The 21,149-nt window shown below is 46.1% G+C and overlaps 4 protein-coding genes across 6 annotated transcripts; 1 reads left to right on the top strand and 3 right to left on the bottom strand.

Annotated features, from left to right (window-relative positions):
• Positions 1 to 154: 154 nt before the first annotated feature.
• Positions 155 to 15,596, bottom strand: LOC6591812 (putative cysteine proteinase CG12163). 2 transcript variants are annotated; one of them, XM_002017197.2, is made up of 6 exons: positions 15,308 to 15,596; positions 7,156 to 7,605; positions 1,877 to 2,007; positions 1,063 to 1,815; positions 813 to 994; positions 155 to 741 (listed from the first exon to the last, which is right to left on the bottom strand). In XM_002017197.2, the coding sequence occupies exons 1-6, from the start codon at positions 15,407 to 15,409 to the stop codon at positions 476 to 478; spliced, it is 1,884 nt and encodes a 627-aa protein (XP_002017233.1). In that variant the 5' UTR covers positions 15,410 to 15,596; the 3' UTR covers positions 155 to 475. The 2 variants fall into 2 exon arrangements, with proteins under 2 accessions (XP_002017233.1, XP_026840338.1); XM_026984537.1 differs by lacking the exon at positions 7,156 to 7,605 and having other exon boundaries at positions 15,308 to 15,591.
• LOC113564944 lies at positions 2,195 to 2,847 on the bottom strand. The gene is made up of 2 exons (XM_026984538.1): positions 2,766 to 2,847; positions 2,195 to 2,699 (listed from the first exon to the last, which is right to left on the bottom strand). The coding sequence occupies exon 2, from the start codon at positions 2,681 to 2,683 to the stop codon at positions 2,435 to 2,437; it is 249 nt and encodes an 82-aa protein (XP_026840339.1). The 5' UTR covers positions 2,684 to 2,699; positions 2,766 to 2,847; the 3' UTR covers positions 2,195 to 2,434.
• A 1,114-nt stretch (positions 15,597 to 16,710) lies between the features above and the next one.
• Positions 16,711 to 18,881, top strand: LOC6591811. 2 transcript variants are annotated; one of them, XM_026994953.1, is made up of 4 exons: positions 16,711 to 16,905; positions 16,997 to 17,229; positions 17,289 to 18,333; positions 18,402 to 18,881. In XM_026994953.1, the coding sequence occupies exons 2-4, from the start codon at positions 16,998 to 17,000 to the stop codon at positions 18,820 to 18,822; spliced, it is 1,698 nt and encodes a 565-aa protein (XP_026850754.1). In that variant the 5' UTR covers positions 16,711 to 16,905; position 16,997; the 3' UTR covers positions 18,823 to 18,881. The 2 variants fall into 2 exon arrangements, with proteins under 2 accessions (XP_026850754.1, XP_002017232.1); XM_002017196.2 differs by having other exon boundaries at positions 16,711 to 17,229.
• On the bottom strand, positions 18,864 to 19,800 carry LOC6591810 (enolase-phosphatase E1). Its single transcript, XM_002017195.2, has 3 exons — positions 19,417 to 19,800; positions 19,095 to 19,351; positions 18,864 to 19,037 (listed from the first exon to the last, which is right to left on the bottom strand). Exons 1-3 carry the CDS (start codon positions 19,773 to 19,775, stop codon positions 18,895 to 18,897), a joined length of 759 nt encoding a protein of 252 aa, XP_002017231.1. The 5' UTR covers positions 19,776 to 19,800; the 3' UTR covers positions 18,864 to 18,894.
• Positions 19,801 to 21,149: the final 1,349 nt, after the last annotated feature.

Raw genomic sequence — 21,149 nt, 5'->3', positions numbered from 1 at the left:
TCTGTTTTCCTGACCTTTCCATTTTCATCCCTTTCCCTTCCCTTCTGGCACCACTGTCCCACAGCCAACTGTTGCATGCACCAAGGCTGGCATCGATTAGGGGCCCATGCCCGCCACACCTTTTATCCATCTCAGAATGAGAATGAGTCTCTGATTCCTCGTACAATTCGTAGTTTAAATTTATTTCAGTTTATAAGCTGCTTTATGTGGGAGAGGGATGCTGAATTTGTCGTGAGATTACAGATGTTCGAAATGATTATACTGTTTACATTGACTCGCATGAAGCTCGCATGAAACTAAACGATATCCTCGTCGCGTCTGTCGCTGAACATTGAAACGGAAAGTACACAAAGTAGAAGCTCCAAGATAGATATCTTCTGTCTTGCTGAATGGCTCGAATATTAACCTAGATATACATATAGTCATACATGACGGGGTGACGGATTGACGGGGTGGTCGTGGCCGCCGTCGGGGATTAGGCCAACACGGCAGAGGTGGCCATTTCGCTGACGCCGCAGGTGTTGTCGCCGCGATAGACGCGGTAGTAGCCCTGCTCGCCCCAGCGCGGTCCCCACGAGTTCTTCACGATCCAATAGGGCAGGGTCTTGTGGAAGTTGGGATAGTCGGAGACGCCGTAGCCCACAATGAGCACGCCATGGTCGAGGTTCTTCTTGGAGCACAAGGCCTTCCAGGGATGGGAGACGCCGCCGCGATAGAACTGCATGGCATTGGCATTGAGGCCTGGAACCAGAGGATACGTGCGATGAGAATACTGTTTGCTTGATGACAAAAAGGCTCCATCAATCACTTACCAATCGAGATGGGTCCGTGGGTGAGGAGCCATTCCTGCATGGCCGTTTCGTTGCCCTTGGGCAGATCCACAAATCCGGAGACCTGGACATGGGAGAGCGTCCTGTTGAAGTGGCACTGCTGCTTCTTGGCCTCATAGGGATACTCGGCCTCGTACTCCAAGCCGCCAATGTCCTTAATCGCTCTAGGGCACAGAAAATAAAGGAAGCGTGAGCATCAATGCGCAGATGTCTTCGCTCAGCCATCACTTACTTGTAGGCATTGTCCATGAGTCCGCCATTGCAGGCACTGTCTGTGGTATCACAGTCGAGGAGCTCCTGCTCGGAGAACTCCTTTAGCTCGCCCGTCTTCACGGCATACAGGCCCTCGATGTTGCCGGTCACACTGAAGGCCCAGCAGGAGCCGCAGGAGCCCTGATTCTTCACCGGGGTGACGGCGTTCTTCTGCCTCCAGTCGAACTCCTTGGGAAACTCCCCCTCATAGGCCGGCACTACGGCTGGCGCCCCGCCAGTGGGCTTCTGCTCGTCGCGCTGCCAGAGACCGGTGCGCTCCTTGTACTCCGTGCTGGTCATGTCCGCGAACTCCGTGATGCCGTACTTGGCGCTGCCCATCTCGTTGGTGTTCAGCTCCTCGATGGTCTTCAGGTTCTGCCGGAAGATGCGCAGCCTCATCTGGCGCTCTGCCGTGTTGTCGTAGCGACGCCCGAACCGGATCTGAAACTTGTGGAACAGATGGTCCACCTTGTCCAGCGCATGGTGGCTGTGGCTGTGCTTCTTGTGCGTCTTCTTCTCGGCCCACTCCACGGAGCGGCTGTGACGGGCCTGCACCACCTTCTGGTTGCGGCACTTGAAGGTGATGTCGTGTCCCTGCTCCAGCCACGGCTTTGCCCAGATCTCGACGATGCAGCGGTGTTGCTCATCCGTGTTGCCGTCAATGAGGTCGGCGTCGATGCGAGTCAAAGTGCCCGACACCAACTGACGCGAGGCCGTGTAGACTTTCACGATTCTGAAACAGATTGACAGTTGATTAAATCCCCCTTTGGATTGGGTTTGTCAATGATTCTCACTTGTAATGCGGTCCCTCGCCGGCTGTTAGCTTGTCCAGGGTGCGCTGGAGCTGCTCCTCTGCTTGCTGCGCATCGAAGGGCTTGCTGCCACCCAGGGGTACATCATTCAGGCCTCGCTTGCTGCGCACGAACTGAAAGAAGGAGGCGAAGCAGGGAAATGGCTAAGTATTGGATAGCTCTAACACTTGCAATGAAGTGTGTGGCCCCCCAATCCCTGGAAATCGTAGATTGTTGCCCAATGAACATGATTAATGAGAACATACTCCAGGATATTCTTGACTGAAATCGAATTCGAATGGGAACCCCAAAATGCCACAATGTTGCCACTTAAAAACTTTCTTTTAATAACATCAAATTTTTTTTTAACATTTTCATCAAATTATAACATTAATTGTGATCGCAGCTCTGGGTGTGGAGGGACATTGGCTCGGTTCTGATACTGGTTATCGGTATCGAGAGACTATCGAATCGGATAACTTGTGCGCGGTGTGTACACACTATCAAAAGGTGAAATGAATAACGGTTGCACACCACACCCAAAAATAAAGTACAGTCAAATCAGAGACCGCACTCAAAGGGCACTACGTAGTCGTCAAGAATGCGCACCTTGTGCGGCTTTCCCTCGGTATCGACGCCCACTTGGCCCACCGCCTCAGCCTCGGGCATCTCGCCTTGATTGTCCTCCGTCGATTGTTCCTTTTCCCGCCGCAACACTATCATGCCAGCGGCGGCCGCTGCCTCGTGACGCAACCATCCGGCCATGATCCAAATCTGTCGAATGCACGCACTCAAAGCGGAAGGCTTCATCTTGAGCTTTATTCTTCTATTTTCAATGAATAAATATCTATATCTAGAGGTTATATTTTGCTGGAGGAATCACCATACGCACCGTTCAAATATTTTGGTGTAAAGTATTTCCCAGTTTTCTAGATTTCTCCTGCCCGTGTCTAACGTTTCGAAGTGAATGAATTTTGAATAGATCCTTCTATAAAACTATAGTGACTGATTTCCCGATGACTTTGATGTTTGTTTATGTTTGTACGAATAGTGTTTCCAGAGGATTTGCGTTATAGAAAGTAAAAAGTATGCTGTGGGCTTGAGATCTTGTAGGATAGGGAAGAAAAATACCTCAAAAGCCCCCCATTGACGAGTATCAAGCAAATCCTATCAATAATAATACTAATTTACATCGATCTAAACAAGCAAATCTGGGAGATTTATTCAAGATTGCCCATAATTGCCCACTTGACTACCTCTCTTATCTGAAAGACAGAGATAGCCTTACGGAAAAGGCATGCAGTGAAAGCGATAGAACTATGCTTTAGTTTGGATTGTTGGACATCGTTTTGGCACAAATAGTGCCATCTGGATACGATTTGTAGTGTAATTTAGCTTTTCGTCTCAAGCCATGAGTATCTCAATGGCCAAGGCTCATTACTTAAGGCTTAAAGCATAAGAAACCAGTATAAATAACATTATTAGTCCTATGGGGAATGCACATATATGCTGTATATGCGGTCCATCATTCTAAATGAGCTGGAATAACATATAAGAGGATCCAACAGATACAAGCATAAGCCGCCAAAGAGCACAGAGGGCGCAAGTCAAACTACATTGCCTTCCCTCCCACTTTGCCCTCTACTGTACTCGTGTATGTCTTATATTGTATCTTAGAGCTCGTTAATCCTCTTGCTAATTAACCGAAATAGATACACTTATCCATTGCGAACAGGATGACAGACAGAGGGACACACAGCTGTCGCCACATCAGTCCTGTGACCGACAGTCCTTGATGGAGAGGGAAGATGGAATGCGAGTGTGGAACCTGGCACATAAATTACATATAAATGCAAATGAAACAAAGACAAGTCGGAATTTACATTACCAAAATTGACAGAAAGACACACACGGGACACACGGATGCCGGAAAACTTGTACCAAAGAAAACCCTACGACGGACGAGTGTGTGCCACCACCACTACCAGCTCCACCACCCTAAAGGCAGATCAGATCCCAACAATAACACAGTGGAAGACACATGCGGCAGGGCACATAAACCATTCAATGCCGAACACAAAACCAATTAAACCAAACATTTTGGCTGGAAATTCGTTTGCCTCTTGGCATCGATGATGGCGATGCTGTTCTGCTCCTGCTCCTCCTCCTCCTCCTGGTGCTCCTGATGCTCCTGATGATGGGCTCGGAGTGCGGGATTTCGGGTTTCGTTTCGGTTCTGCTGCCGATTCTCGTTGTGCCGAGTAGGAGCCCAAAATGTCTGATGATACTACTGCTGCTCTGCTGCCGTTGGCAGGTAACTGACAGGGCAGGAGGAGAGGAGTCGTTCGACCAGGACAGGTCACCTCCCAAGCACCGAGGCGGCTGATGGGGCCAGCGACAACAATGCCCGAATGAAATGTAATGGCTCCGACGTGTGTATAATTAAAAATACAGGAGGAGGGGGAAAAAAAACCAGCGAAAGAGCAACGGCGGAGCAATGTTTCGACGGGATTGCCAGTACACGGCCTGTACGGGGCTGTACAGCCTGTCCGAACATGAATTCATTAAGCCTTCCGTTCCATCCTCCTACCTCCACGCCCCAGCCACCCATCCGAGCCATCCCATAGATCCTGCCACAACACAACTGTCCCCATTCCCCAGTCGCAACCCCACCGCTGAGCTGTTAATTCAAATGTGTATTTCAATAAGAATTATAACGTAAATGATGTTTCAACGAGCCCCGGGGGCGGAGGAACAGTGGAGCCAGATGGGAGTGTGTGCAATGGCCCGTAAAATCCATTCGGTTGAAAGTACTCCGTACGTACGTTGTACACACACACACACACACACACACACGATATATCGACAGTCAAGTGTGGCACCGATTCTACAGTTTCTGACAGTTGCCGCAAATCAGCGAAATCAGTGGGAATTGTTTTCGCTCTCGTTCTCGTTTTCCATTCATTTATTCTATTTTATGGTATTTTAGAATCGCATTTAGATCTCCCTCTCGAATGGTTGAGCACTTAATTGTGTTGAAGATCCACAACAGATTTCGGTGGTAGAAGAATTCATTTATTTAATCAGGAATATGGGATATCTGTACATATAGCAATATCTGTCAGAGCTCTATTTCGGAGAGGACATCTTTTCCCCCATAGATTACGAATATTGTGTATTTTTCAAAGAATATTCCATTTTACAAAAATAATGTACTATATTTTAGATCATTTCAAACTAGATCTTTAGGTGCATGATATTTATTCTTTAATCTTCTATTTTGGTATATTTTTTTACATTAATCATTAAACTTCCCTTCAGGAGGTCTTTTTTTATGTAAAATACAGTATTAATTGGGATATTTGGTGGCACGCACATTTGTACTTTTCTATAGGTGATTTACCACTCCATTATAGTATTTATAATCCCTCTAAACAGTAATAAATCTTCTTCAAGGGGAGGCTACTCGTAGGTGCTCTTGTTTACTTTTTTAAGCGTTAAATCAAATAATATCTTTACCTTTTCATATCTCTTTCTTCATGGTAGTAATATTGCACTTATTGATCTTTTGGGAGATCCCTTAGGAGTAGTAGACCTCTTTTAGAAGAATCCCCATAGCTAGGGAGAACATTGTTAGGGCTATTTCAGCCGTAATACCATAACTTCCTGAACTTTTCATATCGTATACTATTTCTGTGGTATGTGCATTATAATATCTCAAGATCCTACAAGATAGATCTCTTTTATTGGGATCTAAGAAGAGCATTGTATATATGTATGTAGGTAAGTATATCTACTACTATATCTTGGAATGGTTTGTATTATATTTTTAGGAAAGCAGCCATGAGAAGTCAGCTATAATCATACGTAGACTCTACCACCATTTTCCAACAGTCTCTCTTGGGAGTGTCTATTCTTCAGGTAAAAATGTACTCTTCACTTTCCACTTTCCACTCTCCATCGATCTTCATACCACTGTGCATTCTCCTGCTGCAGAGAGTCAACCGCTGTAAAAAGTAGAGCACAAGGATAATGAGAACACTTGCTTCGCACTCACGTGTTCAGTGTGTGTGTGTTTCTTCTCTCCCCCCTCTCCCCCTTGGACACCACAGGCGCCGACACTTGCACACACACACAAATACAGACACAGCAAACCCACTTAACCTCTCATATATATAACGGTACTTGCCAAGGGACTCTGGGCTAAGCTTCTCTCTCCCACTCGTTACCCTCGAGAAATAAAGACAGGTGGGTGGAAGATGCTCTCTCCCGCTCTCTCGCTCCCCCTCGGCGAGAGGCCACCTTCCTCACGGGCTTAAACAGATTGCGGCCGTAATTTGAAAGCGGAAACTCATTTGATTATTAAGGTGAAATAAGTGTTGTGTGGGTCGGGGGGATGCTCAACCCTACCGTACCCCCCAAACACCCTCCCACACCACCAGGGAACCATGGACATGGATATGGACAGGTGTGGCAGGTGTGTGCAAAAGGCAAAGCTTAAATAAATTCAATTAAATAACATTTTCTTCTTTTATTGTTCGCATTTAGGTTGAGTGTTTTTTATATAAAGAGTACCGAGTATTTACGAGTATGTATGGGGACTAAACAGAGAAAGACACAGGGGATGTTCTGATGATGCTTAGGGGGTGGATGGGATGATAGAGTGCTGTGTGTGTGTGATGATGATGATGATAATATAATATTCATGTCGCTGAAGATGGTATAATAGTGGTAGCCTCCTCCTGAATGGTCTCCGCCTTCTCCTCCTCCTCCTGCTGCTGCTCCTCGCTGTCCTCCTTCTTCTGAATGGTCTTTTCAAAATTATACGCACCCACCGATAGGAAATCGTCGAGCCAACGTTTCTCATTATCGTTGAGCTCGCTGGTGGTAGGAGGCGGCGTTGTGGCATCCACCTGCTCCTGCGCCTCCACTCCATCATTTGCCACACTCTCGGGGGGAGTCTGGGTCTGTTCGGTGGCCGCCTCATCAATGCTAATTGCCGTTGTGGCCTCATTAGTGGGCCCAGGCCCGGGCCCAGGTGGCGTTGGCTTCCAATCGGAGACTGTTATGGTGGCCAACAGGGCAGGAGCAGCAGGAGCAGGATCACCAGCCAGAGGAGAGGCAGAAGCTGGAGTGGTGGTAGCTGGAGGAGCAGCGGACTTATTCAGGCTGACTTTCCGCTTCGTTGGCCCCACGCCCGTGAGTATTTGAGCCTCCAGATTGGCCATTTCGGAGTCACTCAGCTCGTTCCTCTGCCCGCCATTGAAGATGCTGTTACTCACGTATTTCTCGTTCAGCAGCCGGGCCCGCTCCGCCGGATCCGAGGAGACAGAGTTCTCCGCCGAATCCGTGCAGTTCGAGGTGACCAACTCCCGATGCTTGTCCCCCCACTGGGTGCGCAGCCAGGGCTTCTCGAGTATGACCAGGCGGCAGATGGTGTCCGCGTTCTCCTTGTCCTTCGTGTCCACAGCATTCAGCAGGATCTCGTACCGCACGCCGCTGGTGATCTCCCGGAAGGCATCGATTATGTTGATGAAGTTCATCGAGAGCGGCAGGAAGGTCATGGCTATGTTCTGCACGCCGATCAGATTGGGCGACAGATACTCCCGCTCTCCGGGATTCAGGACATGCACCAATTTGATCGGTGGCTCACTCACGCCCTGTGCCTCAGTGGTTGTCTCTGTCCCCGCGACAGATTCGGATTCGGATTCGGCTTCGGCTGGGGCGGCTCTCTGGTTTTTGATTTTTGATATTTTTGTTTGGTGGAATGTTTGGTGGTTTTTGTTGGGGGGCAGGGAAGGAAGACAAAACAGAAAGCAAAACACATATAAGGATACACACAGAAAACAGAGAGATCTTTTGGCAAAAAGCATGGATCGGGGGTTAAGATGTGTGTGTGTGTGTGGGGGTTGAGGGTGAGGGTGAAGGTGAAGGGGAGGCAAGCCGTGTAATGGGATGGTACTGTGCGGGAAAGCTCTAAAATAAGATCTACCATATCGAAGACCATTCACTTAGGGGAACACTTGTGCAGCAAATCAACCGAATTACTCTATTTTCATTCAATAATTCACAAAACCATCACATAATTCGATAACCGCCAAAAACACAACTTTAATCCCATAAAATCATCCTCAAATAATCCCATTAAAACTGCTTTAACACCCCGCAACCATCACCACTCGAGTCCTTCACTGATTTAATATTCAGAAGAGCACACACAAAGGAGACCCCTGCCCTGCCCACCCAATTTGTAGGCAGATTTAAGGTTAATTATAAATGACTGCAGTGCAGAAACATTGTTAATCGTCTGTCCCCCACACACTGGTGCACCTGCTCACCCCCCTCTCCCTCTCCTTCTCCCTCTCTGTGGCTTCTGTGGCCCAGAGGCATAAGGGCCAGAGGCCCAAAGCCTAATGAACTCGGCATAATTGCAGCTGCAATTGCGGTCAAATGCTGTGGCAACGGCATGGGGGACATCATCTGGCGACCAATCAACTCAATCAGTGGGCCAACGCTTCACTGGGTCTTCGGTTAAGCCGCAAAAACTAATTAACCGTCGCTGGCAAATCGGAAACTGAGCCAGAAACTGAATCGAATCGAATCGAATCGAACCGGTTATCTGGCCAAGCCAGTAATTTATCGATAAATGATGAGGCGCCACATGATGCAAAAAGCCGATGACTGACAGAAATACTCGTAGATGGATGGACTGACAGGAGGCCGCCTCGGCCGCAGACAGATTTTGCTGAATAATTTAAAAATCGAAATCACAAAAAGGCTGCCAACTGACTTCGAAAACAGGCTACCCGCCACTGATGCCACTGACGATGTGGATGCCACTTCTGCAACTGCTGCTGCTGCTGTTTCTGCTGCTGTTTCTGCTTGTGTTTCTGGTAAAGTAAAGCTGATGCATTGCCATTGACAGCAACAGCCAGCACGAGAGGGATACATGTAATCGATATTTCGACAGAAGGATACCCGCTAAAGACGTGGGAGATGGTCTGAAATTGGTTTTCCATTGGGCACATATCAAGTATCTTATCCGATTAAGATGATGATTGTTTTGGGAATGGTTAGATGTGGGTTTTATTTCGATATATACATATCTCTAAGATTGTAGATACCACAGTCTATCCTTATAGCCTCCAAAGTACTTCCTAATCGACTGTAATTTCCATGATGGAAGGCATACAGCCAGACCTCATCGATATACCCCTTTCCACTCCATCTGTTAGGTATTTACACAAAAGTAGAAGACAGTAGACAAACGGGCATGCTCTTGCGGAGGGGAGCTTCTGGCCAAGAGAGAGAGTCTCTCTGTCTTAACGTCTTGTTGACGTTTCGGTCGTTCATCCTCATTGCCGTTGACGCGGTGACAAAAAGCCGAAAAATGCATAAAAACTTTTGACAGCGGTTGTTGCGTCACTGCCTGCAGTCGACGTTGATGGCTGAATGCTGATGGCTGCTGCCACTGGATGATGTTGAATGCTTCTGCTTCTGCTTGATGCTCTGAAGCTGATTATGTTGAGTGGGTGGTGGTGGCTTCGGTATTTCGTTGGGCCGTTGCCTTATTTTTCAATTAAACTTTATGGCATTTTAAGCAAAAACAACAATGGCAGAGAGCCCATGCCATGCCCATGATGGGATTTTAAGTTCCTCCAAGACTCTACTCGACTCGTCTCGATTCGGTTTGGGTTAAGGTCTTTCCGGGTTAAGGCTCCACTCTGGCATCCAGTTATGCTCCCCATCCACCCGTTTTGTTGTCCTGGAAACTTTAATGCAGAAGCGTAACCAATTTTGATGCAATACCCGTCCCCATGCCACGTTTTAATGCACGTCTCGCATCGGTGTGGGGGCATGCGGCATGCTGCAGCCCTCCAATAGAAATTGATACTGCTTCTGAGAATCTTGGGGTTATTAAGTCCGTAACTTGAGTTGCGGTGAGACGGCTGCAACGTGTTGATTATATTCCAACTTCTTAATGGAAAATTTGCCCTATCTGTGGTAATCATATAAGAAGCTTATTCCGAAGAGGGCTTGGAGCTCGAGTTTGGAGCTCAGGGCAACTTAATGAATGCTGAAGAAACCAGCCTTTTGTCTGAGGAACTTGAGGAATTCCAAATGAAAATTCCCATTCAATTTCTGATGCATTTACCACCAACGTTCTTTCGGTTAATATTTTCATTTAATTTAGGCTTGTTTTTAATCAAAATATTTCATATTCTCTTGGTTGATTGAGCTCTTAGTCAAATATTTCTGCGAATTTCTGCCCAGCGGATGTTTTGGTTTCCAACGAAAATTTGCAAAAAAAAAATATTACATTTGGTGGTTAATATGGGAATTACGCTCGTTTGCATTTGATGGGAGTTTACATTAAAGAAAACCAAAACAGATTTTATTAATGCTAAAACCAAAGGAAGACCAACTGGGCCTTCCTTCATGGATGGGAGCTCTCTTCCGATTTTCCACATCATCCTTTTGGCACTTTATGAATCCCCTTGTTTATGTCACTCTTCAACACTTATTCCCCGCCAATCGACAGCGTAATTCCCCTTGATCTCCATAATCTCCGCTTACATACGTATGGGACATATGGGGATATGTACAATGGATCCACTCTCCCATTCAGATGTGCAGTGCAAACACCGACGGCTGAAACGCTCACGCACAACCGAAAAGAATGCCCAAGTGTGAGTGGATAAGCGCATTAAACCATGCAGATTGCAGTGTTGGAAAACTTTAATTGAATCAACACAAACATCAACGAGCAGGCGTCGCGTCGCCGTTGCACCTCTGCCGCTGCGCTCAAACGCCCAAACTGTGAAATTGGCAATTTGGCTTCTGTTGTTTTTAATTAAAGTTTAATTAAAGCGATTGGCAGGCAGGCAGGCAGTCAGGCGGCGGGGCAGACGTGTCCTCATAGTGCAAATAAATGCAGCAGCCAGCATCATCAAGAGACCGCCGTAATATTCTCTCTTTGGTGACTTAATGTTTTTTTTTTTTTTACGCAGCTCTTAATTAACATTTTGAAATCCACTTACGCATGACCTGCCCCCAGCATCCAGCAGCCAGTCGCATCTCCAGCCACAGCCACAGCCACAGGTCCGATATAAATTTATTCATTAGTGGAAAACCGGTATCATATCTGTCAGAGATAGTTTTAGTGTCTGTCCCCGGCGCACACATCAGAGTCTCCGAATCTAAATCTGAATCTGAGCTACGTTGTTGTGCAACGCACACTCGGGGCCCGGCTCCAAGGTCAAGATGGTTGCCTCCTTAGGCCTTTGATGAGGTGCGCACGTTTTGGGCGTGTGTTTTTGTGTTAATAAAGACATTAACCTTGGTCTCTGGAGTGGAGTGGGGTGGAGGGGGGAGACCGCTTTCTTTGGACCCCTGCTGTGCAGGTGGGTTCTCGTTTTAGAGTGACTTTTTGTTGAGAAGGGTTTTTTTTCTTGGGTTTTATGGTAGGCCAGGGTTTACGGAATCTCAAGCTGATTTCTTCATAAAAAACAGCTTAAGACCCGTTTGTCAGGTGGTTTTTTGGCTAAACTTCATTTAGACTTGGATTTAGGCCACATTTTAGTGGAGCTTCCAGCCTTGTTCTCATTTTTAGGTCTTCATTTCGGGATCCCTTACAATTTTCATGTGGGAATTTGTTGCCAGCCACTTTCGGATTCATTTGCAGATTTGTGGCATTCCGTATTCATATTTTTGCAGCTGAATTTAGGAATTTAGAAATTCCTCGCACGCTCAAAGCCAACATCTTTGGAATGATATTGGCTTTGTTCCATCCTCGTTCGATGCTATCGGAATACCTGCAATTGTGGTAACCCCTGCTGATGCCATGACAACCCACCCCAGAAAACCACTTGTCCTCCCACACGCCTGGCTCATAGTTTTAGCCTTATGCATTAGCCAGAGGCCCCCCCTCCCTGCACCGCCAGATCCAACCATCTGCCTGCTTAAATTTCCAATCAGAGTATGGAGACACACGCACTCACAGCCAGATGGGGCGGTCGGTTCTCTCTCCCTCTCTATCCCTCTCCATTGTCGGGGGCCAAGCTCATTATAAACTTTACCTCCACTACTCCCCTGGGTGCTAATTTGTGCTCTGTGGGGGGGTCCCGCACAGTGTGGGGTGGCGGGCTGATTGGATCCGGGTGTCTTGGGTTGACTGGACCATTTAGTGGGAGACGCAATGCCGTAATTTCCTTTAGCATTTCTATTAGGCAGCAAATCATGCACAAAATTATACAAAGGATGTGGCCGCCAGACAAATGCCATGAGGATATCTGTACCTATCGATGGATACGGCTGGACGATGGACCCCCCCCGGACTGTCAGCAAGTCAGCAGAATCGTGCCACTGATTTGCATAAATCCAAAACGAGACCGAAAGAAGATATCGCATTTGACAATTGCCGACAATTTGCTGGCAAAGACTTCGATGGATTCCGGCTCCTCCTTCGATTTCTCCTTTTGTTTTTTGTGGGTTTTCTGAATCATCCCATTTGATTTCCTAAATGACAGTCATAAACCGCCCCAAGACTCCCATCTGCGCACTCCACTCCCATGACTATCGCCATTCCTTTGAGATATTTGTGAGACAATAGTGGCTCGTAATTTGGCAGCCAGTTTTAGGCGAATCTTTGCCGCTGACTTGGCTGAATGAATATTTATGTATATGTACATATAATAATATACTATAAATGTATGTGCCCCGTACATATGTACATATAATTTATGTATGTAGAAGTGTTGACTTGATATCCAACGTTGTTCGTAGTAGTTCCGCAATAATATTCATTTATGCAAATTTTTGCGCCATGCATTCTTCCTAGTCTCTGGGGGGCTTTTAGTGTGCGTTCCAAACGTTTCTTTGTGTACCCTCTACTCCACGCAAGGGTGGGTATATCCTTTCTTTGGATTTTTGGAGAAAGATAGCCAGGAAAAGGGCGCTTGGATGACAAATCCAAGCAGGCGGTGGAGCGGCATCAGACGGACTTAAGAAGTGGCTGAATGCTGGTCTCGATGTCGACTTGAACAGCAAAATCGATGTGGGAAAGCTGTTCAATGAGGTGCGCAACAAGGAGCTGGTTATGGCGCCCACCGAGGAGGAGCAGTCCATGGCAATCCGGACAGTTGTGGAGCTGTTCTTCGGCAAGAAAATGCGCCTGTCCTGCTTTACGGTGGCCGTTTATGTAAACAACAATGTCAACATCTGGACATGGTCATGCAGGGGCTCCAGGATACTGAGCTGCTGCTCTGCTTCAATCCCTGCCACTGGGTCTGGAGGTGGTCTATCGAGAAAAGATTCAGATGCACTCCAACCGAGAAAAGTTTCTTATAATACGATTATATTATATTAAACGAATACCTTCAACGATATATCGTGCATGGAAGAGCCTTTAAAATTGCAAATGTTATGTGCTCAAAAATATGATACTCAAACAATCCAAGGTAAAGGATACCTTTCGGGTCGCAACCATCCCTTACTGCATTTTAACTAGATTTATTTAAACTTATTTTTATTTCCACTGAGGCATGTGTCAAATTAAAATTCGACATTTGGAACGCGCGTGGTAAATAATTTCAAATGCCCGGGAAATGCTCTCCTCTATCCACCCCTAGCCCCACGCCCCACGACCCACGCCCCACTTCCTCACTTCCCCGGTAAGGGAGTGGAGTGCCGTGCCACCACTTTTGTGGCTTCAACCACACGTTGAACCCTTTTTACGCTATATTTAATTATTTGCATATACAAATATTTTCGTATGATGAATGCTGTGAGATTTTTTCGTTGTCGGTTTTTGCCCGGCTGCCGCCAGCCGGAAATTTAATTGATATTGATGACGCTGCTCTCAGCCTGTTCCTGGTGTCCAGCAGGATCCGGAGTAGGAGTAGGAGTGGGTAGGCCCATCCAACCGTATTCCCCCAGTCATTAATCTAGCACATTACTTGGTGGAATTGGGGGTATTGGATCAGAAACAGAAATTTAATTTATTTAAATTGAAATCTGTTTCTTTCTCTGACTCATTGAAGAGTTAATCATCGTTTGAAAATCTGTTCACGTTCAGTCGTTTGTGTTTGCCTATATATACATAAATATACTCGTTGTTTTGTGTCTAAAGATTTCTGAGAATTATATTTGGATGTTTGAATGGATATATACTCGTTTTAGTTGATACAATCAATTATGGAATTTTTGTTGAGTTATTGTGTCACATTGGTGGATGCTCTTTCAAAGGGGTAAGGGGATTATGGGCTTGGAGAGGTGATAAAATATATAACCTTTTGGAACTATGAAACCTAAGTGGAGTTCAGGAATATACTCATGTTTTCCAATTAGCAAACTTTACTATAAAACAGCTACATATGTAACCATTGGGTATTTCGCTGTAATCTCTTGAGAATTTTTATTGTACAGTCCGTCCATGTCACAGAATATTTGGATATTTAGGTTGCATACGCCTGTTGCTGAATAAACGAGGAAAAAAACCCCCCGTTGAAAATATTTTATTTCTGTTAATAATAGCCTAAGGGAAATAGCCTAAGTTCCCAAGATTTATCCAGATGAGAGATCTGATAAGTATAACAAAAGTTCCCTTCCAATCCATTGGGGCAACAAATTGTAGAGGCAAAAATTAAGTCGCAATTTTGCCTCCCAAGATTCGCAAGTCGCGTGAAAAAATCAGCGCACACAAAGAAAGTCTAATCGGTCTCAAAAGTATAATTAAGAGCCCCGCCGATCGTGAATAAAAATATACTAAAATAGCGTTAGAGGACGGATCAAATTGGTGCAATCGGTCAAACTGATAAGAAAACAGCTGACTAACATGATTCTACTACATATTTTAAAAAACACGACGTAGAACAAATCGAATCCAAAGCAGACGCTCGCCAGTCCCTTCCCGGCTGGATAAGTGGGAAAGAAAAAGACGAACCATGTCCGCTAATCAACGGTTAAAAAAGAGAGCAAACAATGGACAAGAAAATATGGCGCATATTTGTACAAGGTAAAGTTTCTACAAGGTGAGCCATTTCGTCTAGTTATCTATTTTGTTTTCCGCTATCACTTCCACTCTTTGTCTGCTCTCTGCTTTCAAGCAAAACAGTCACAGATTGAGAGAACGGGTTCCTAGACCGCTTCACCTTTTATTGGTACACCTTGCCCATGCATGTACGTTTCTTTGTGTGTGAGGTATGTATTGCATGTGTGTGTGTGTGGTAACAAAGCAAGCAATGTGAGTTAACTGTAAATAGCTTATTTTTCTTAATATTTAACCGTTGTGCCCTTATCCCCCTTTAAAAGCTTTAGTCACTAGGGGTTTCGTTATTCACTTAAAGCGTTATTGGCCTTCACACTCACGGAAAAGCGTTAAATGTCGCAATTTTCGCGCTGCTGAATCATAACAAAACACGCACACACACTCACCTGATCATTCCCCGCCTCCTCCTCGTCCATCAGCTCCACACCAGCTGCTTGGCCCCCCAAAAGCAAAAAGAGCGCAACTGTTGCTGCGGCGTACAGCCTCATCTTGCTGCTGTGGTTGCTTCTATTTATGGCCAAATTTTGATCAATTCGTCTAAGCACCAATGACGTTTGCGAAAAAGTTTCACACGTAACGCAGGTAATATCGTATGTTGGCGGAAATACGCCGCTTCAAAATAGTGTCTTTTCCGCGACGAAACGAAAGGCGACGCGTCTAGGCAAACGAACGGGGGAAAACAGTGCAGACTAGCGGCTTCCACTGAAACTGGGGGGCTATTTGGATCCAAGTAAAAAAAACGCTAGTGACAACTACACGGTAACTACACATTTTCTACATAATGGGAGGAAAAGAGGGTATGGACAATGGGCAAAACGGAAAAAGAAAGTGCAACGCAGCAAAGTAAAGTCCACCCCTTAGGCTTAATATACCTTGAGGACAAAATCAGACGTCACATGCGAGGTAAGGTTCGTACGATTCCTTGTAATTTGCCTTGACTGTTTTTGCCTGTAGTCCAAACCCCTTTTTATAGCCCATTCAAAATAACAACTCATTTTTTCGTTGCATAAAAGAAAAAACGCAGTTATGAGTAAATCCAAAAAATATACAGTCTAACTTCCGTATAGCGAATCTCATGGAAAATTCGTAATATAGAGTTCGTTTTTGCAGCATATAGAATGTCAGTGTTCTGGATATAAATTCATTATATAAAAAACTTCGTTGTATGGAACTTCGTAATAGATAAGTTCGATGAGGAAATAAGTATAGCGCGTAAATAAAGGAATATTTATTTATAAAAACCTGTTTTGGTATACCACTAACAGTTTATGTATTGCAAGGTAGTGATCTTGCGCTGAGTTACAGCTCTCAGTTATATATCTCGATCCCAATACCTTTTCTTGTTCTCTGTATGCAGACTATGGTCTAAGTAAAATTTCGTTGAAGATAGTAATAAAACAGAGGCTGACTAGCTTCTGCATTTATTGGAGCCTGATATGACAAATATTTCCTCAATTCTATAATATCCTTCTCCCTAGAGTAATGTATTTCCCTACTCAGAAGCCGATTTGGCTGATAAAAAACTTATTCGCCGGCTTCAGGGTCGCATAAAAAAGCTCTGGTTTCAATACGATATAAGTCGTTATATGTATTCAAATTACGGATATATTTATATAGGATGGGCCCTCAAATTATCATAAAAATCCGCCAGACCAACCAACAGAATTGGTCTCTCGCTCTCTGCTTTTGGTAGAGCCGAAATAAGTATTATATTCTAATGTAAATATAACATTTATAAACAAATTTCGTTGAAAACCACTAAAAAAGACAATTCGTACTTAATTTTAAATTACTAAATAAAATTTATAATCGTTGGAAAATCATGTCCGAGTAAATGCAAACTTAAAATGATCTAAAATATAGGTTTAACATTATCTGGGACAATTACAGCCACTCCGGCGACTGCGTAGACATGTCCGGACTGTGCGTGACCTGGCGAATGGATCGGCCAAAACGGAAATGCACAAAAACAAACGCCATGGAGGTAACCGCTGGCAACAATTCCACCAAACAGTCGTTTCACAATATTGATAAAGCTCCTTTTTCCACTATTTTTCACACATTCCGCCCGCCAGCATGAGTACGCACTCGGGTCGCGCGTATCTGAATTCATGTCTCAAAGTGCCCATAGATCCATGCAACAACTGTCCGGCTCCGGTCTACAATCGTCCGAAGCTGTGTCTCGGCAAGAAGCAGACGGGCAAGACGGGACGCGCCAAAGGCACTGACTCTATGGAGGCGGAGACACCTGGATGGACCACCCAGACAGGGATTCGATCGCTGGCCAAGTTTTACGACAGTATACCTGGTGAGTGGTCGTTCCAAAAGGATAAATTACGGTGACTTATTGCTCGAGTTTTTTTCAAGACTACTGTGATGTGAAGCACATGCACCAGGAGGAGTTCTACTCGACTCTGGAGAGCCTGCGAAGCACCAGCCGTGAGCTCAGAGCGCAACCCAGAGCCGAGCCCCCGGCGGAGCGTTGTGCCAGTGCCAGCAGCAGCTCCTTGGGAAAGTCAAAAAAACGCGCGGGAAAGGGGAAAAAGAAGAGACTTCCGTTGGTGCTGGATCCAGCTCCCGCCTCAGTGCCACCCACCCCCACACCACTGAGAGCTACAGCACATAGCCATGCCAATCGCTGCTCCACGCCCGCAGTAGTCATCACTCCCATCTCCAGTTGCCTAAGCGAGGAGTACGACAAGTGCCTGAGGGATCTGAGTCGCCTGAAGAGCTTCAAGGAGGACTATGCCGTAGAGGTGGCCGACTTCAAGCGTTCCCTGAAGAGCTTCGAGGAGGAGTTCAAGCGGCCGAAGACCACCAGCAGCAGTGGCACACAGACGGCACAAAAGCCTCATCCAACGGGTCCGCCCGGAAGCCACACGGCTGAGCGAGCCAAGTGTCGCCGGGAGATGCTGCGCCGATGCTTCAGCGTCAACGATCTGGGTGGAATTGCCCCGCACTCGAGTTTCACGCCACCTAGAACTGGCCAGCCAAAACTGAGCAAGTATTTCCTACCGAAGAAGGAGGGGGAGGAGGAGGTGGTTCCCAAGATTCAGATAGAGTCGCCATCCGTGTCTTCCAAGCGCAGCAGCAGTGCCTCCACAACTGGGCGAGGGCGCGGACGTCGTGGCAGAGGACGCAAGCCAAAGATTACAGCGATGCAGTCAGAACCGGAGGAAAAGTGTCGGCCGCCTTTGAGAATCTTCGAGCTGGAGGAGGATATGCCAAAGCGGACGCCCAGCGTGTCCCCCCTTCATCCGGTGGCGCGTCCCAATCTGGCAGCCACTCTGCGTGCCGAAGTGTCCCGGAAGAAGGTCAAGGAGCTGAAGAACAACTGCACCTACCACGATCCCAGGCCACAGTTCGATTGGGAGGTTCGCAAGACGCCCGCCTGGAAGTCCATGTCGCTCAAGTGAGTGCAGTATCCCTCGAGGATCTGAAGACCTTTAATTCGCTGAACTATTTTTGTGTGTCCTTTAGTGAATCCCATAAAGCCCTGCTATCCATCCGATTGGCCACGCGGAAGGCGGAGCAGGCCCTGCAGGAGCGTCAGTACGATCTGCACATGACCATGATGCGGCAGCGGGTCAAGTCCGCACCCTTGCTGCTGGAGGGACCCACCTTCTGGGGCCCGGAGGTAGGCAAGCTGAGCCACACCTGCCAGAGCGAGGGCAGGCGACACGCGTGCGAGAGCAGCAAGCAGCGCAGAAAGAAGTCTAGCTGCCCGGCCGGGGACGCTGATGGCAAGATACAGCAGCTGCGTAAGATCTATGGATCGGAGAAGTCCTGTTCGCGCCAGTCGCAGCGTAGCAAGCGATCCGCACGTCGACCCAGGGACCAGGAGACACCCAGTCACGACAGCGGCGATGATTTGTGCAGCGTGGACCGCGCCTTCCTCTAGAGAAGCACTTAATTCTGAAGCACCTAGCCACAATACATGTATACTTTTTTGGATGATCCCATTGGGAGCAATTTATTCGGGCAGTTGCAAGGTGTGGAGCGAGGAGAAGTCTGCAATCAGCTCGTTGCTGTACTTCTGGTCATCGGTCAGGGGAGTGTTGCCTGGACGCTGGAGAATAATAGTCTGTAGACCAGCGGAACGAGCAGCGGCAGCTTCTGCAAGGGAAAGAACACTATTAAGTGAATGTATTCTGGCAGCCATCCGGCACTTACCTCCAGGAATATCCGTGAGGAAGAGAATGTGACTTGGATCTTCACCCAAAGACTGGGCGATGTTTGCATATGATTGGGACTCCTGTTTATGGCCCACATGGGTGTCGAAGTGTGCGCTGAGATGGGTCAACAGGTCCCCCACAATGCTGTACCTGAAGATAAGCTTCTGGGCGGCCACACTGCCGCTGGAGTAGACGGCAATCCGAAGGCCTGCCTCACGCCAAGCTTCAAAGGCCCCAGGCACATCATTAAAGACACTGCGAAGGGATAGAAGTTCATTATTGGTTTATTAGGCAGTAATTATCTAAGATTAAGATCTTACTGGCCCATGAGTTCGCCGGTTTCATAGCCCTGCTGCCAGATAAGGCCCTGGAGCGTTTTCAGCGGCGTCACCTTCAAATCTTTGTCAATCAGATAGCGCACAAAGCCTGTGATGACCTGCACATCCACTTCCTTTGGAGGAACACGCAACGTGGCAGTGTACTCCGCGTATTGTGGCACCTGTTGCAGCTCTCGGACAATCTGTTTCACCTCCGAACTGCTCTCCCAGGACTCTTCGAGGAACTTTTGCACATTGTTCTTGGCATAGGGAAAGAGAACATCATGCACAAAGCTGATGGACGTGGTGGTGCCTTCAATATCCACCAGCACCACCTTGGCAACACGTTCTGTTGACGGCATTATCACTGATAAACGGGAAAGTTTCCTACAAAATCAAAAATATCAAAAAATTCCGGATGTCACAGAATCTGTTTATCAGTATGACCGCTGATTTATCGGTAAAAAATACGGTCCGACCCTCAGAAATATACCGAAACATACCGTATTATTTTCAAAATATACCGTAAAAATACTGAAGAATTAAAGTTCTATTTACATATTCCTCGTTTTTTATCTTCCGTGGAATATAACTAATTAAATATAACCCTCAGCGCTGCCCACATAATTTTATCCAATTAATGCATCAATTTTCTACACAATTGGTTAGTTTTTAATCCTTGCTTTTATTGTATTTATTGTAAAAAAAGGTTTAAACAAAATAGGTCAACAAAAAAAACAGTCGCAATGTTGCTGGTATTTGAAGACGTGATGCGTGTATAGCCCTATAGCCCTATTTCGCTAATTTTATATGAAGTTCAAACGTAATTTATTAATACCTTTTCTCAAATTGATATTCTTTAGACATATTCAAGTCTACGGAGCCTTGGAAGACAAACATATTCACAATTCGATAACATCCATTTCCCCCAGGGTATGTGTGCATGGAATGGGACTCATTGTTGTGAACCGGTTATGACGACTAATTCCTGGTTATTCCTTCTTCCGTCGATTATTCCCAGGTATATAAATCTCTCAGCTTTGCCCACATAATTTTATATGATTAATGAATCAATTTTCTACCTGACTGGCTTATTCTAAATACTTGCTTTTATCGGATTTCTATATACCGTTGAAAATGAAATTGAATAAATTGACGAATTTGACAAAATATACCATTATATACCGAGATACCGTAAATATAGCGTAGCAGTGATGACAATTTACAAAAATATTATTATCGATAGTTGCCGGCTATTAGTGCTGCACAGTGCCCGAATATCGTGGGCGCGATGAAGCTATTGCCTATCGCTGGGTATCGGTCCACGCCCATCGCTAGCTCGTAAAAAAATTTAGGCTAAAAATTTTAATTTGCGCTATTTTTCGCATAATATGCGCTGATAATCATTAAACCAGGTCAAGGTTAGCACCTCCAGGGTGCGAGGCGTAAAAGTGGACTAGTGAAAAGCGCAACTAAAGAGAGAAAAGCCGATAAGAAGCAGAATAAAGCATCAGCTGCATTGTGTGTGCGCTTTTTTGTTGTAGTTTATTTGGCATATCTGTGTGGCCTACGTGATTAAATACCCACGAAAAGAGGGCCAAGAGTGAAATGGTGCAGGGCACAAGTGGCTAACACGAGCCGCGGCCGTATTTTTGCAAAATAATTGATAGCGTTCGTCGGAACCAGCTGAAATCGCCAATAATCTGAGACGCAGCCCCGTTTCCGTGTGTGGGTGT

The sequence above is a fragment of the Drosophila persimilis genome, unplaced genomic scaffold (genome assembly GCF_003286085.1).
Source record: "Drosophila persimilis strain 14011-0111.01,24,50 unplaced genomic scaffold, DperRS2 tig00000000-arrow-pilon, whole genome shotgun sequence".
NCBI lineage: Eukaryota > Metazoa > Arthropoda > Insecta > Diptera > Drosophilidae > Drosophila > Drosophila persimilis.
The sequence above is the reverse complement of the archived record's forward strand: the minus strand, read 5'-3'. Positions and strand labels throughout refer to the sequence as shown.

Excerpts from the sequence above, each read along its gene's own strand:
- LOC113564944 (XM_026984538.1), bottom strand. The coding sequence starts at position 2,683 with ATGAAGCCTTCCGCTTTGAGTGCGTGCATTCGACAGATTTGGATCATG.
- LOC6591812 (XM_002017197.2), bottom strand. The coding sequence starts at position 15,409 with ATGAGGCTGTACGCCGCAGCAACAGTTGCGCTCTTTTTGCTTTTGGGG. Across the intron at positions 7,606-15,307 it reads AGGAGGCGGGGAATGATCAG|AGAGCCGCCCCAGCCGAAGC; the intron begins GTGAGTGTGTGT and ends ATCAAAAACCAG. Across the intron at positions 742-812 it reads CCACGGACCCATCTCGATTG|GCCTCAATGCCAATGCCATG; the intron begins GTAAGTGATTGA and ends CTCTGGTTCCAG.
- LOC6591811 (XM_026994953.1), top strand. The coding sequence starts at position 16,998 with ATGAGTACGCACTCGGGTCGCGCGTATCTGAATTCATGTCTCAAAGTG. Across the intron at positions 17,230-17,288 it reads GTTTTACGACAGTATACCTG|ACTACTGTGATGTGAAGCAC; the intron begins GTGAGTGGTCGT and ends GTTTTTTTCAAG. Across the intron at positions 18,334-18,401 it reads TGGAAGTCCATGTCGCTCAA|TGAATCCCATAAAGCCCTGC; the intron begins GTGAGTGCAGTA and ends TGTGTCCTTTAG.
- LOC6591810 (XM_002017195.2), bottom strand. The coding sequence starts at position 19,775 with ATGCCGTCAACAGAACGTGTTGCCAAGGTGGTGCTGGTGGATATTGAA. Across the intron at positions 19,352-19,416 it reads ACCGGCGAACTCATGGGCCA|TGTCTTTAATGATGTGCCTG; the intron begins GTAAGATCTTAA and ends ATCCCTTCGCAG. Across the intron at positions 19,038-19,094 it reads CCTCACGGATATTCCTGGAG|AAGCTGCCGCTGCTCGTTCC; the intron begins GTAAGTGCCGGA and ends TTTCCCTTGCAG.